This window comes from Zootoca vivipara, chromosome 1 (assembly GCF_963506605.1).
Source record: "Zootoca vivipara chromosome 1, rZooViv1.1, whole genome shotgun sequence".
Lineage (NCBI taxonomy): Eukaryota > Metazoa > Chordata > Lepidosauria > Squamata > Lacertidae > Zootoca > Zootoca vivipara.
Window position 1 is genome coordinate 36,807,643 of NC_083276.1, and position 16,592 is coordinate 36,824,234.

General features: G+C 36.4%; 1 protein-coding gene across 4 annotated transcripts in view; it reads left to right on the forward strand.

Annotated features, from left to right (window-relative positions):
* The window catches only part of NOVA1 (NOVA alternative splicing regulator 1), a 152,785-nt gene that overhangs the window by 105,172 nt on the left and 31,021 nt on the right, over positions 1 to 16,592 (forward strand). For all 4 annotated transcript variants that reach the window (XM_035110239.2, XM_060273155.1, XM_035110230.2 and 1 more), the window contains exon 3: positions 2,341 to 2,507. In XM_035110239.2, coding sequence (XP_034966130.1) covers positions 2,341 to 2,507 — 167 coding nt within the window. The remainder of the gene's footprint in view (positions 1 to 2,340; positions 2,508 to 16,592) is intronic.

A 16,592-nucleotide genomic window follows, 5' to 3' on the forward strand; every position in this document is an offset into this window, starting at 1 on the left:
TGTAAGCAGTAACACTATGTTGGGGCGCTGTACTGATTTCATCAATAAAACTTTCAAAACCTCCATCGTGGTAATGGTTAAAGTTCTGAGTTTGAGGAGGAGAATCAGGATATCTTGTGTACGACAGTACCTAAATTGTTCAAATGTTTGTTTTCATGTTTATCGTTAGTGTTTTTGCCATAGTGTCTTAATCCAACTTCTGAACCATTTTCCTTTCCACAGTCCACTCTACTAATAAATGCAGTCATCATTATTTTAGAATGCCATAGTATTGGTTACCAATTTATGATGGACAGTGCTTCTGGTCTTTTTAGGTTATGTACTAATGCTAATTTTACTTTAATATTTAAGTGGTACTTTGTTAATACTTGAAAATGGGGAAAAACTTCAAGCAAACATATATTAAGCCATGTTTAGCTTGCTTCTACAAGACAGAAGGCATTTAGTGGATCTTCACCTAACGTGTGAACACCTTGGCTGTTGTTGTTACCTTGCCTTTTCAAGATGGCTTACAGATAAAAATAAGAATTAATATTACTATTAAGCAAGCTCTAGTGATGTTTTGTTTCAGATGCATGCCTAAAACATTTGTTTTATACAGTCTTTTCTAAAGCATAACTCAACCATTGGTTATTGTGTATCATTGTTCAGATGTTCGCTAAGTATTTTTATGCTGTTTTATGGGTGTGTTATGTTTACCACCCAGATACTTGGTTTCATTGTGCATTATATAAACCTGTAAATAATTAATAAATAGTGCAGATTTATTTGAAGACCCAGGATACATTACAGCAGTGCTGGGATACCTTAGTTGGTTGAGCATGAGACTCAATCTCAGGGTTGTGGGTTTGAGCCCCATTGCAGTGGGTTGGACTAAATTATCCTTGTGGTCTCTTCCAACTCTACAGTTCTATGAATCTATGTATTCTTTAGGTATGTGATCATGTATTTTAAATTCATTTAATCACGTACATTGATCAAAGGTAGGTGTCAAGCTCTCATCTCTAATATGTGTTTTGTCCCCTCATCCCCAGTGTAGAACATGTTGTTACTAAACATGAGCAAGGCTACATGTATGTGTATTTGTATAAATTGACATTGTGGTCCAAGGATCTGCTTCTGGCCATGGAATATTCACTGTATGCCCAAAGCTTCCCATCTGCTATAGCTTGCTCATTCATTTCCATAGAAGAGTGCTCACAAATGCATCCTTTTGTATGTGACTTCCTTTATTTGCAAGTGTGTAATATATGTGCAAGAGGAATATGACCACAGAGAATAGTTAAACATTAAATATGTGACTTGGGTTTCCTTTGTGGATGTTGTATGATGGCACTTACATAGATAGTTAGTTGAGTCACTAAGGGAAGCATGATAGATATAGTTTTGTAGTAAATTAAAAGTTTGAAACAGTAAAGGAAAAGCTTTGCATGTATCCTCAAAATCCAAAAATAGAACTTTGGAAGTCAGCATAGTTTATGGTCTCAAATGATGGTTGAGCTTCAGATCATATAAAACCTTGTAGGTAATTTACTTTGTCCTCTAAAAGCTTTATAGGGCTTGACGTACTTTTGATTTATCCATCTATAGAAATACTTTCCTTTATATTCCTCAAAAAATCTGAAAGGGAGCAAGGTGCGAGGTGGGGTTACAAATAGAAAACTTACTGGAACTGCTGTATCAGGAAATGTTGAGAGACTATGTGAAAATAGATACACACATTTTGCATATGTGACTGTTACTGAGCAGCGTAAATACTGATCTAGTATATTAATCTCTGAAGCATTAGGTTTGAACGTATGAAACCCTAGTTCAGCTACCTGCTTAGCTATGAGGCTAACTCGGTGATCTTGGGCTAGTTTCTCTCTAACCCACACCACAAGAGGGTTATGCGGCTAAAATGCCACTCTTTTGGAGCAAGGGCTGAACAAAGATTTAACAAATTCAGTGTATTTTAAGGAAGAAATCCATTTAAAATATTTACTGGGATTCAAACTGCCATGTACAATGTTCTACATGCTATCACCATGCACACTATTAAGTCTCTCCAGATTAGGTCAGGGGCTTTTTGGAGCATCATCCCATAAGGTTTGAGGGGCTGTCTCCAAAATGAAGAATTATCCACTACCGACCCTTGGTGCAAGGGCACACTTTGTATGTGTGCATGGGACTATCTTGTTCCTAGCCATTATACTACATAGTATCATCTTTAGATTTTATGAATTGGTGACTCTACACAAGTTAGTGAAGCCAAGTGGCTCCAGTTTAATCAATTTATGAACACAGCTAATATTTTTTAAAAAACAAAACAACAAAAATGTGCTTTATTTGTTTCTGAAGGTACGACAGAGCGGGTGTGTTTGATCCAGGGAACAGTGGAAGCATTAAATGCAGTTCATGGCTTCATTGCTGAAAAGATTCGAGAAATGCCTCAAAATGTGGCCAAGACAGAACCAGTTAGCATTCTGCAGCCTCAGACAACCGTCAATCCGGACCGCATCAAACAAGTGAGTTTTGGTTGAGAAAGGAATACACTGCTTTTATATAAAATTTCTTTCAAAGAACCCCTAAGAGATTAACAAGTAAGGCATTCATATGAAATACATCGTGTAATTATGTCAAAAGCTTTTTATCACTTTTTTATCACTAGCTAACTGCTGATTCTTTTCATATGGGAAATGCCCAGTTTTAAGGCTGCTATTCCCCATCATGACTTTGGTATCATCAACAGGATGGTCTCTAGAAGTGTCATGTCTGGATGATAATGTCATACTGTATTTTAATTTCAAGAATTTCCCACCAGATCAAGCACTGTGAAAACAAATCTTGCACAATCTTATTTTGGACAATTGTGCTGTCTTTGAAGTTTGCTAAACAATATTCTTGGCCATTCTATTTCTTAAAAGATAATACCCTATCTTTCTTCCTATATTGCCCTCAAATTAAAGTAAGCTTTCCAAGAAGTGAGTTTAGCTAGATCAAAGCAAATTTTGTTTGCTAATTTGTTTGCATCTTCAATGGTGAATTAGTAGTTTTCAAACTGGGACTAAGCTCCCTTTTGGTGGCACAGGATACCTGAAGAATAGCCAGAATGCTGCAGGGAGGCATAAGATGTTGAGCTCTGAATGGCTACTGACAGAGACCCTCATAGACTCATTGCATTTCTAGGATTGATTGTTTCTTCAATGCCCATCCTCTCATTTGGTTCTGGGTTATTCTAATGATAGTTCTGTATGTGTGGCTTCAGGAGAGAACTAGATATGTTTCTATTCACCTTCTAATTTTGGTATTGGATTAGTACCCCAGTCTACAGATGCTTCTGTGCAACTTTACATGTGATTCCTCATATAGTAATGTATGGAATGCATTATTGATTGGTTAAGCAGGGCCAGAAAGTGATGTAAATTCAGGAAGGAACTGCAGCTTTAAAAGCAAGAGAGGTTGTGGTTAAATGAAAGCAGAACTCTTGCAATATCCTTGTTACTTTGCACATTAGTTAAGATGTATGTCTAGATAGCACAATATTTATATAAAATGGTCAGACATTTGTCAATGAACTAAGCAGTGGGTGCACACATCAAAATTTATACTCTAAAACTATTTAAAGCTATAATTCATATTTTATATGGGACATTATTGATCAGTGTTTTTGCTTTTAGCATGCCTCTAAATGAATAAATGAAAATATTTAAAATATATTCTCTGTTCTTTTTGTGCTTTGCTCAAATAATGTTTTTTGTGCTTTGCTCAAAGGTCAAAGCAGAAACTGGTAAAAACTTAAGAGAGTTCTGTTATATTTCTCTGTTTCAAAAGTTTCCATATATGATAAAGTTAAAATGTTCGTATATAAACTGCCTGCTTCACAAAAAAGAATCATCATTTTAATCTTTAACCCTTGGTTGATAGAAAAATGTATATTACCAATCCAATTTTGGGATCAAACGTACCCTGAGAAAGACTGTGGAATAGTATTAAGCATCACACTACATGCAAGGACATAAATTATACATTTTCTGAGAACATCCCCTTTTCACTAAAACTGTAGTTGCAAAGAGTGTTCAGGATCTTGGTCCACAATATAAAGTATGCAAGACCTACAAGACCTATAATAATAGTCTAATCAAGCTCACAGATACTTATTTATTTAGAATATTTTGGTACCATGGCAACTTACAGGCCCATTTACAAAATCAAGAAATAACTACAAATAAAGTAACAGCAGGATGTTTTGAAAAACTATTAATTCATTAAAAAGCATGGGGAAGTGAAGCCTGGCACAAAAAGGTAACATGAAGGCTCCTGAAGGCAACCATTTGCGAAATGTGTTAAATTTAAATGTGCTAAATTTATTTAATTAGTTAATTGAATTTGTATACCACCCTTCATCCAAAGATCACAGGGCGGTTCACAACATAAAAATATAAAATGAGGACACAACATAATAAAAGAAAAAGGCCATAGAATGCCAATCAACCACAGGCCTGGTTGAAGGGACACCTGCCAAGGTGAGGGTGTAGGTTGCTCGCAAACATTTACAGACTCAAGTTGTGGTCAAAATAACCCGAAAGCAAAATCAGTAAGTATTGTTCAACATAAACTCTGCAAAAAACTATGATGAAAAGGTAGTTTTTCTGGGTCAAAAGGAAGGTTCTAACTAGGGGGGGAAATGTTTTTTTTTTTATTAAAAAAAATCAAGTTTGTGCAAAAAGAGCTTGTACACCTGTACTACTGACCCCCTAAACTTGTTCTTAGTGATATTAAGGATGGTATTGAAACAGTTATGAAAACAGGCACAATATCATATTTATGTTCTTTTCTCTCAAGAAATTGAAAGAATAAGTTCTGGTCATGCAGAGCAATCGAAACCTCCTTTACAACAGTCGGGGGTTGTATTTGGCAGAGGTGTTCCTCAGCCAGTCCTGCCAGCCTTCATTTGGGGATGTGCTGAAGGAGGAGTTTGAGCTGGCCCAGAATCTGTTGAAACCATATCACTGCCTGTCCCTCCACCTTAAGCTCCAGCCACTGTACGTGGCAGGGCTGTCCATGTGGCAGTGGCCTTGGTGCTTTAAAGCCCCACCAGCCCGGGAGGAGTTTGAATTGCTCCATAAGAATTTTAGCAACGTGAACAATATCTAAATAGCAGTATTAAGTGAAATCACTTTGATTCCTAACAGCTAACAACAGTAGGTATTACTCGATAGTAATAGATTCAATTACTATAATAGATAGATATTACTGGGTACCCTATTAACCCCAAAAGTTATAAGATTAAAAACATAGGTTTCCCACCCTCAGGATTAGATTTAAGAGGGAAGTCCCTGAAACACCGCATGGCAATTCATACTCCATGATATGTGAAGAATACCTGAAGCATAGAGTTGTAGAATATTAAACAAAGTTTTATTAATTTTTCCACAGCACTGTCAAGGTACATTTGGTCTCATGCACTTACTGAAGGTTAAGAGCGCAATTATTATTTATATAAATGATCATCCTAGTTCCAAATTAAATATATTGTTTAAAAATGTTAGGCAAATTAATATTAAGCAGCTGTCTCTCTAAATTATTTGAATAATATGCTTTATAAATTTGTATTTAAAAATTGAAACCATCTTATTGGGTCTTGCATTTTAGTTACATACTACTAATTCTGTTAATTCTACCATAAAGTTTGATCATTAAATAGTTGCATTAGGTCTGATCACCTAGATCAGTTATTGGCCATTTTGCCAATATTCCTTTTTTGGGTAGGGTTATCGAGAGAGTAATACCAGCAAAACTACTCATTCTTTGCATGGGAACAATTATCTTGACCTATTTCAATTTGGATTCAGATCTAGTTTCAGGACTGAATCATCCTTGGATGTCCTGCTAGATGACGGGGGTAGGTAATGTCACCCTGTTGCTTTTACATTTGGTATCATTGACCATGGTATCTTGGAGTGGCTCTATGGGGTGGGAATTGGTGACACTATATTTCAGTGATTCTGTTCCTGCCTTCAGAACCATTCACAAAGAGTGATTTTGAGCGGCTGTCTGTTGGTCCCCTAGTGTTTGCACTGTGGTGTCCCTCAGGGTAGCATGTTGTCCCCCATGCTTTTAAATATCTATTTGAAGCTGTTGGGAGCAGACATTAGCTGTTTTGGAGTAAGGTGTCAGCAGAATGCTGATGATACCCAGCTGTACTTCTCTGTAACATCTCAATCTGGCAAGGCCATGCATGTTATAGGCCTCATCTAGAGTCAGTGATGGGCTAGATAATGGCCAGTAAACTGAAGTTGAATCCTGGTAAGATGGAAGACCCCATAGGTAATCAGTTTCCAAGTTCAAGAAATTTGCAGGTTGTCTATTCTTGACAGGGCTTTACTCTCCCTGAAGGAACAGGTGCATAGCTTGGAAGTACCCTTAGATTCAGGACTGTCCCTGGAGACATGTTTGTCACCAGTGTCTAAGAGTGCTTTTTTTCTTTCTTCAGCTGGTTGGCCAGCTATGGCTTTTCCTGGCCAGGGGCAGCATAGCCACTATGGTAAAGGCCTTGGTAACCTCTAAACAAGACTATTGTACTGTGTTCTACATGGGGCATTGAGGTTGGTTTCAAAATTCTGGCTAGTGTAGAATGCTGAAACCTGGTTTTGTCAGAACAGCTCCATGTCAGCATATTACATTGGTGCTGAAAACTCTTCAGTGGCTACCAGTACATTACAAAACCAAGTTCAAGGTATTACTGTTAGTATCTAAAGCCCTAAAAGACTGAAGGACTGCTTTGTCCCTTACACACAGTCCAGATCACTACGATCATCTGAAGAAGCCCTCCTAATTGTCACCTAGTTATCTTACATTTGTTTAGATTTTACGTGAGCTACGGCTTTTGACGTAGTGGTACCAATACTTTGGAACTTTGCTCATAGTGAAATCAGACCAGCATCTACAATTTTGATATTTCATCACTGGCTGAAAATGTTTTTGTTTTGCCAAACGTTTTTAGAAAATTAATTTAATTCAGTGTTGGTCATTTGTTCTGCATTTCCTGATGTTTTAATAATTTTATTGTACACCACCATGGCTTTTTTTAAAAATGAGTTGACGGTTTATAAATGTTCTTATAAAAATAAAAAATTAAATATAAATGACTGCTAGTATCCTTATTTTGTACAATAATCTCTAACATTTCAGACTATGAAGAAAAATAGCTACACAAGATCACCATCAGATTTGTAACTTATTTGTATTAATTACGGGGGTGTGTGCAATATCAGCTGCCCTTCTATATAACAATTTTTCTTCACAAAAGAGTCTGATTGGAATTAAGAGTTTGAAATTTGAATTTGGCCTTTGTGTTCTATAGATTGCAAAAGTTATAATATTTGTGGGTGTTTAAATTTAGAAAAAGTATGCACTGTGTGTAGAAAGTGGGTCAATATATATTTTTCTTCCTCTTTCATAATACTAGAACCTACAAAGTTGGAACTACAAAACGTTCTTCACGTACCACATTTTTAACTTATAGAAGCTGCTATCACAAGATGTGACCACCAGTTTAGGTGGTTTTAAAAGCGGATTTGACAAATCCATGAACTATAAGGTTGTCAGTCGTGATTGTTATATGCCAATTTCCAGATTAGAGGAAGGATGCCTCTGAATATCAGTTGCTGAGAAACAGTAATGGAAGTAGATCATTGCCCTCATGTCCTGCTTACAGGCTTCTCAGGGGCATCTGGACACTGTGGGAAACAGGATGATAGATTAGATAGACATTTGGACTGATTCTGCAGGGATCTTAATTTTCCAGGTTTTTCTCAGCCACCCAAGGAAGGCATGGTTGCCCTTCTCTTATTATTAAGAATAGCATAACAAGAATATTGGGAAGACATCATGTGACATAAGATAGCAGCAACCTTGTGTAAGAGGTAACTTCATGTTTGTGTGTGGTTCAGGAGGGGATTGCTCTAACGTCTGTTAGGCAGCATTTCATTATCTCCCCCACCCCTGTAGCTGCTTATCATTTTCAATAGTTCAAAATCCATTAGCAAATTTACTTAACATTCCAGGTTTGTTTTACAGTCGTGATATTTATAAGATAGAAATTGGGACTCTTGTTTCTGAGCTGGTATAGGAAGTATAATATCTCAAGACAGACCTTTTTGCCTTAATAGTTTTTAGTGTAGTGCAAATGATTAAAATATGAAAGCAGCCTTAGAAATTGAACACTAACTATATATATTAGTTTCAGAGTAAAGAAAAAGCAGTAAATGCACATTTGCAAATGTAATAGTTTGGATTCAGTATCTCAGAACCAGTGCATAAGAATTTAAAACACTTCTGAAAATTGCCCATTTATCTAAAAGCATCATGGTACTATTCTCTGCCTGGAATGCAGTGATTACATTCATGCCTGGAGATCCAAAGTATCTAGATTCCATTTCATTTAGCCTCTAGGTTTTCCTGTGGAAGGAACAGTGGTTGCTTTCATTTCTTTCAATAGTATCACAGGCATAGGGGCAGAGTATGCAGGGCTTTGGGGAGATAGAATCCTACTGTAAGTTCCATGTCAGGCATCCGTCAAAATCTCTAAAAGATTTTTCAGGCCTGGAAGGATGCACAGGGCATGAATCTTAGCCCACCCCATTAAGAACTAGTATGAAAGCAGTCTCTGCTGAACTAAATACTGGATCTGACAAAGTCCTCTGTTTTGTTCCAACTGCCTAGAATAATATGTTGGAAAAGTGATTAAAAAGTGATAGTTGGGGAGGAGTGATCACAGTTTAATAATTTAACCAGTTTAATAATCCATGAGTCTGGATTGTGAACTAACTTCACATACAGTATTTGATCAGACATTCATCACTACCAGAAAAAAGGACAATAAAGAAGTTTACAGCTCATAGATTGTAACTTACGCTAGCTAAAATGGCTGTTCTGTGAGGTGATAAAAAGTGCCCTGTATTTTTGTTAATTACAGCTATGTGCATTATAAAAAGTTAGCATAAGGCAGGGAAAAAGTTACAGTAGCCCAGCATAAACTACAAGTGGTTGTAATATTATGTACCAAATATGCATTAGTTCCCCAGGGTATGAGTAATGTATTATTTGACTATTGCTATTTTAGTTTTCCATTTTGAGATTTACTTGAGGTCAATTCAGACATAATGTTAGTCACCATCTGAAATCACCCCAGAAAGATGGTCTGCTAGAAAGCTCAGTAAACTACAGCCAAGGATCAGTTATCACAGATTCTCTTGTTGAAAGTAAGGTACAGTGTACCTGTAACTGTAAGGCAAGAGGGGTGACATAAAGTTTCCAGCTCTTAAGTAAAGGATGACTAACCCATATGGCAATTCCTGCCATCCCTAACCATTGGCCATGCTGGCTGAGTTTCAGTCTAACAACATCTGAAGAGGCAGAGGTTAGCGACCCCTGGCTTACATACTCAAGTGGTTTTTGAAATAGTATCTGGTTCCTAATTTTAAAATACTATGTTTTACTATCAATAAATGGAAGAGCGTTGCACAGGGTGGGCATCACTGTCAAGAAGGCCCTCTGTCTGGTTCCCTGTAACTTCACTTCTCGCAGTGAGGGAACCGCCAGAAGGCCCTCAGATCTGGACCTCAGGATTGAACGACGGGGGTGGAGACACTCCTTCAGGTATACAGGACCGAGGCTCTTTAGGGCTTTAAAGGTCAGCACCCACACTTGTAGTCAGAAACATAGTGGGAGCCAGTGTAGATCCTTTATGACCAGTGTTATATGGTCCCAGGGGCCACTCCCAGTCACCAACCTAGTTGTCACATTCTGGATTGGTTGTAGTTTCAGAGTCACCTTCAAAGAAAAATCTTTCTGAATGTACAAACCCTTTACTTGTGCCGCAAGAACTAAAGTCTGGAAAACAACAAAAGAAAAGAAAAATAGTTCAGCAGCAAGAATATTTAGCAAAGAATATTCTGCTACCAAGTTTTTGTAGCTTCAAAAATGAGATCATAGAAAATGCTGATAAGTTCTTTACTGTAGTCTTGCTTGAAGGCAGCTAATAATTACTGGAAAGCTGCACTGATAGTATGAATACTTCAGTGTTAATAAATGGAAATTCTTTAAAGTGAATTAATCTTATGATTTCTAATCACTTTCTACATCTCATTACCAGAAGTCTAATAATTTTTAAATGCAACCATTTGCCTAATGCAAAAGACTAATTTTTTTAAAGTTTTTTCCTCTATATATAGTAATTCAAACTTACTGAATTGCTTCCAGCTTTCTTTAATATGCCTAAAACTATGTGTTATTGAGATATTTATGAAGTACAGCACATCATACAGATAACACAGAATTTCCATTCATATAACAAAATATATTTTTAAGCAGCAAGCACTCATTTATGAATTTGAAGAAAATAAATCTTTTTTTAGTGACTACGTACACTCCCACACATGAATGATAGCTTTGTTCTAAGTAAGATCTTCTTACAAAGCAAAGATGATTAGACATCACAAGAACATGTTTTGGTCATTAACAGGTTTCTTTCCATAGTTGTCAACTTCCACATTGAAAAATAAGGGATCAGCAGACTCACCCAGTGGCGTGGCACCAAAAGTCGTTTCTGCACATAAATATGCAGGCTCCCAGACAGCAGCTCACGGCTTTTTAAAAATTTACATACCACTTTGTTGAAGAGTGTTATACTGTTAGAATGCATTTTTAAAACAGATCTTTTTCAATCCTTCTAAGCACTTTCTCAACCACCTTGCTAATATGGTGATAATTGGAAAGGTGTTTCTTTTTAATGTAGCTGAAAAAGCATTTTAGCACTAACAAAACATTGATTAAAAACTTTGGTAATACAATGGCTCCCACCACAAAGATTATACTAAATTTGTGCTATAATACGATCACCAATACATCATGGTTGGATGATGGCCTTGTGTGAAAGCTCCGTAAAAAGCATGGCAATTCCACACAAAACACCTAGTGTGGCACCACCCCTTCCATTTGGTATGCTTCTAGCTGACAAGCAAGCAAAGGCTAAGAGCTAATGGCATTTGGGCTTATTTGTCAAGATGAGCCTCTGCCCTCTATTGAAATGAAGAGCAGGCTCCAAGCTATGGGATTTGATGATCTGCCAAGCTTGTTTCCCTTGACACCTAATTTTTTTAAGGCAACAAACTGCCACTCAGCATCTTTATGACTGTCTCCATAACACAGTACATCCAGCATCTACTTCGTTTTCTTTTGGATGTTTTTACTAACTACTCTTAGATATAGTTCTTGCTGGTATTCATCCTTGCAGATCCATTTTTCCAAATATTTGGAAGGAATCAGATTCAGTGCTATCTAATGGGATCAGTACATTTGTACAGCTTTGTGATCATCAAGTTTTCTAGGGGTTGGAATGTGAATGTGAATTGAACCCATCAGTAGACATTAGTTTGTTTTAGGGTGTGTTGAAGACTCCTCAGTGAGGCAGCAGCTGGAGGTGCAGCAGGCCTCACTTCAAAGATTTGATGAACTGCGAATGTCTTGTTCTTTTAGGTAGGTGTGTGTGTGTGTGTGTGTGTGTGTGTGTGTGTGTGTGTGTGTGTGTGTTGTATCCGCATGTGTTTCGTACCTAAATTTATTAAGCAGAGGCAACAGTTTTCCTGTGTCCAGCTTACGTATAAGTGTTTTTATCTTGTATTATGTTGTGAACCACCCTGAGATCTACAGATGATGGGCGGTATACCAATTCAATAAATTTAAAAATAAAAATAGAGACCTGTTAAAAATTTGTTGCCAAGTAGGGATAGACAAACATATTCACACTTTGTAATGTCATAAATGTACATTGCAGTAACAGCTTTCTTTCGTTTAAAATGTATTATGGGTAAGAAGTCTAAAATATTATTTTACAAAATGCAACATATATATGAGAAAGAGAGTCTTTCATCAATAGTATGAAGTTTTCATGTTATTTTAGATTCTAATCTCATTCTGCTGGCTTCCTTTGAGTCACACATAGTTTTGAGTCTATTCTTTGGGTATAGGAACTTCATGAGATTAGCTGTTTGCATATGAGGATGCAATTTGATCATATTTTTTTTTAAAAATCATTTTTATCTTTGATTTTATCCTTCAGGAAGAGGGTATATATGTGTTGAGGTTTATTATGTCATTTTAAAGAACAGTTACACTATTTTCTTCCTCCACCACCTCTGATATTTTCATTATATCATTAACAGTAATTTAACAGTCACAGTATTTTTTTTAGATTTTTTAAAAAATGGAATAGAACAAATATTACAGTTTTTGTATAAGAACAGTGTCTCAACAAATTACAGATTAACCAAAAGGTGAGAGGGGAAGTATTTCTTTAATCTGTAGTTTGTTGAAACATTGTCATTAATTATTATTATTATTATTATTATTATTATTATTATTATTAACCTGCCCTTCTCCCTAAGGTCCCAGAGTGGGTTACAACATTGAAACACCATATTTAAAACAACTTACAATCACAGAAATAGAGTGAGTCACCTTATTCACCTCAAGTATCAAAAGCCAGTGTAAAGATGCATGTCTTTCACAACTTAGGGGCTGCCACAGGTAATTCCCTCTCGCTGGCCACCCCCACCTGCTAGCCTTTGAGCTGTATTAGGGCTGTGCATAGATTCTCTGATTTGGAAATCTGGGTCATTTCTTACTTTAACTGCATCCAGTGCAGAACTATATAATATACAAATTGTATTACAAAAATATATAAACATATCCTTGTCATCTTCTAAACATAGCTGCCAAGTTTTCCCCTTTCTCGCGAGGAAGCCTATTCAGCATAAGGGAAAATCCCTTAAAAAAGGGGATAACTTGGCAGCTATGCTTCTAAATTATTTCCAATGATGTATATGGCTGAATATTTTCTTTTATCTAATTACGGTATTCCAGTATGCAATAAGCCTATTCTATTTTAATTGTCAAGTTATCTACCATCCCTCACAATATTAATCAAATTTACCTTATGAGCTAATTTCCACAATCTTATTATCCTGTCTTCTAGCATAGGAATAAATATTTTTCTCCATTGTACTATAGAGTACCACACATTGCTCAGGATTTCTAAGAAACACCAAAATCTTGAGATTTATAAATGCAATATATATATATATTTAGTTCCTTATTTTTTAAAAAAAATCATTCTAATGTTGCTGGATAAACAATAATATACAATCCTGCCAAATGTGGTTAAAATCAGTCAGTTTTAAAAGTTTCACTCCACGATCTTGGTTGGCTGTAGCTGGATGCTATTGCCAGACAGATGGTTCTCAATCTCAGGAACCATCATGCAAAATTTGGTGATTCTCCTGCTTCAGCTGACACCAAATTCAGTAGTGCCAAGTCCACTCACAGGGGCAATCCAAAAAGAAAGATATAATCACAGTCCAAGGACAAAGAATACAAACAACACATGAGGTAAAGTCTGGAAGCAGTCTTAGGTTTGATCCCATTTGCTAGCTAAGGCCTATCAGAAGACTCATACAAGAGTATTGATCCAGTACTGTACTTTATCAGGAACTCAAGGCTTTTAACAATGAGCCTTAATTCAGAGCCCAGCTGCAGGCCATTTGGATTGTCTGAGGAATCTCACCTGCTCATGAGGAGACTGCACCTTTAGGCATTGCAACTCCGCTGGGCTCTGTGTGTCTTACGGAGAAGAGTGGGGTGTCGTGATCCCCGAAGACCCTGGATACCTCTGCTCTGTTTTGCTGTTCATTGACACAGCCTGCTCCTCTATAATGTGTGCTTTCAGGAATAACACATCCACCTCGGAAGAGGATTTCTCCTGTGGCATAACACTTACGATACCTTCAGAGGTGTCCAAATCAGTGCAGTTTTGAGAGGTTCAATCTGACAACTTGATTCAAAGTGGCATTTGATGTATTGAAACATAGACCAGACTGTGCTCTTCAATCTCAAGATCCATCACACAAAATTGGGTTAAGATATATTGGGTGTTCTAATTCATAGCGAACAGATGGGCAGGCAAAAAAACAACTTTCCAAAATTGCTGTGTGAGCAACTGTTAATCACCAGTTCCTTAACATGTGATATTACTAATAGTTTTACCAGTATATCATAACCTCTTATGAGTTTAATTTCATTAATTATAGTATTCTAAACTAACGTTCTTTTAGAACATGACCAATAACTGTGAAGCATATCTGCATTCCATGATCCACATCTCCAACAAATAATCGCTGTGTCAATATATGAACATCTCAGCTGTGCTGGTGCAATGGAATAATAGTTCATAAAAACTTCCTTCTAAATTTGTATGCATTGTTGAGGAATATGTTGTCGAATCCATTTCAATACACCTTGGATGTTTTGTATTAATTATTTATCCCAATTATTTTGATAAGTATTTCTTGATGTATCCAAGCTTGATGTATCCATGATATATGTTTTACTCAAATGTTGTTGTGTCTGCTCTGCTATCATTAAGATTTCATTTCATTTTGATGAAAGAAGTTGCACATTTTTTAATGACAGACAAAAATAGAGGGAATATATGGCAATTTTCCTGACTACATTTACAAATGATTTTTTAAATGTTCTTGCTTTATTATTTTGTGAAGATATGTCAGCAACTGCAGAAAAAGAACCTACTCAAGCTAGTCGGTATTGAGAATGTTGACATGCTAAATATATATGTGGTTATTGTTTTTTAGGCTAATTATTTCTGTTCAGTGTAAGCTTTTGATTTGCTTACTCTTTCACCAGAAGTATCAACAACTGAAATTTTATTCATACTACTATGTGTAGTTCTTCAACAAGCAGCATTTATATTTTCAATTGGTGTTCTTGTTTTTTAATATAACATATCCACCAATGAAATCATTTTATATAGGGTTACTCTGATATTGTCATACTGTAGTTTCCATGACATTGTCATAGTTTCCGTATGTATTTGTGACAATAAGGTATCTAAAATCAGTACACGTGAATGTTTATTAAGACATTGCACATATATGGCCATTAGTGTTCAGAGTTCGAATTTTGCGCTCAGCCATGGCTATAGCCTTCTTCTACCTCTTCTCCTCATAAATTGTGGATAAAGACTTTTGATAGGCACTGCAGCTCTTGTTTCGCCTTGCTGGAGACTGCATTCCTTGGAGAACAGTAATCTTGCAAGAACACTTGTTTTCCTCTCTTTCAACAATTACAGCCATGAATAGCTAAAATCACTACCTATTATAGAAAGGAACTATTATATACAGATTTTTCCCCCTCAAGATTGTTGTGACAATGCTATTTTCTATAAGAAAAATCTTAACACTTAAGATAAAACAAAAAGTGACCAAAGGAATTATAGGTTCCTTGGCATATCTGTCCCTGTGAAGTTAGTGTAATACAATCATTTTATAAGTACCTACATGAAAGTGGAGTAATTAATAGCATTCATGACAGAGCCATCTCATTTCCTTAGTTTGATTAAGTATCAAGGCGAAAAGAGAAGAGGTTTGAAGTGTTTGAACTTAAGGCTTTCTATCTAGATTATATCCTCTAATAATGAAAGCACAAGAAACATTAGCTGGAAGGTCTATTGTAAGTTTGTGTGCAATGAAATCAAATACATGAATATAAGATGTGGCACAAGCAGCAGTGCTTCTGGAAAATATGTAGGTATCAAGCCCTGGCCTTACTATATGCTATTACCTGTGCTATTTTTCTAGAAAAAGAGGTGCCAGAGGTGCTCATCATGAATGCCTCCCTTGTTCTCTTATAATGGCAATGGCACCCACCTGAGAGGTGTCAGAACTGAGTTCTGGTGAGTTCCGGCTGAAAAAATAAGCCCTGGCTATTACTTAATTTTTATGCTGGAACAGCTAGCTGAATACTCCTCAGTTTGTTCCTCCTTCAATGCAGAATCAGTTCATTGTTCTGTCTATAGAATGAATAGTTTTAAAACCATATGACGAGAGAAAATTAGCAAAGCATTCATGCCTATAATAGCAGTTAAGAAATTAACTCAGCTATTTTTAGAAGCTGTTGAATTTCCTTTACAGGTTTTCAAAGGAAGAGGACCTAAGTACATAGCTGCCAAGTTTTCCCTTTTCTCGCGAGGAAGCCTATTCAGCATAAGGGGAAATCCCTTAAAAAAAGGGATAACTTGGCAGCTATGCCTAAGTATAGTATGTTCTTCTAAACAGGAAGATGATCCATTGGATTGCCTCCAACTATTATTCCAATTCATGGGTAGCATTCCATGATGGGGTGTAGATTTCAATTTAATGTGCCCTCTGTTATCTGCCTTCTCGTCTTATAAACTAAGCTACAAAATATTTAACTATTAGACAGTAACTTTATCATGCACCCTTTGGTTGGTTTCAGATAGACATTCAAGCTAGTTAGAAAGCATTTCTGCATAAAAAATTTTTTCTAAGGAAATTCATAGGTATTTGATTTGTTTTTAAATAACTGAAATTTAAGCAGAAGTATAATTACATTACTGATGTCTCAGAGCTGCTTTACACTTTACAGCTGTTACATTGGTCCTCGCCGAAAAATATTCCAGCATGGTGGCCATCTCAGGAACTGTAACATTTACTGTATGGATTAACCATTCCTGG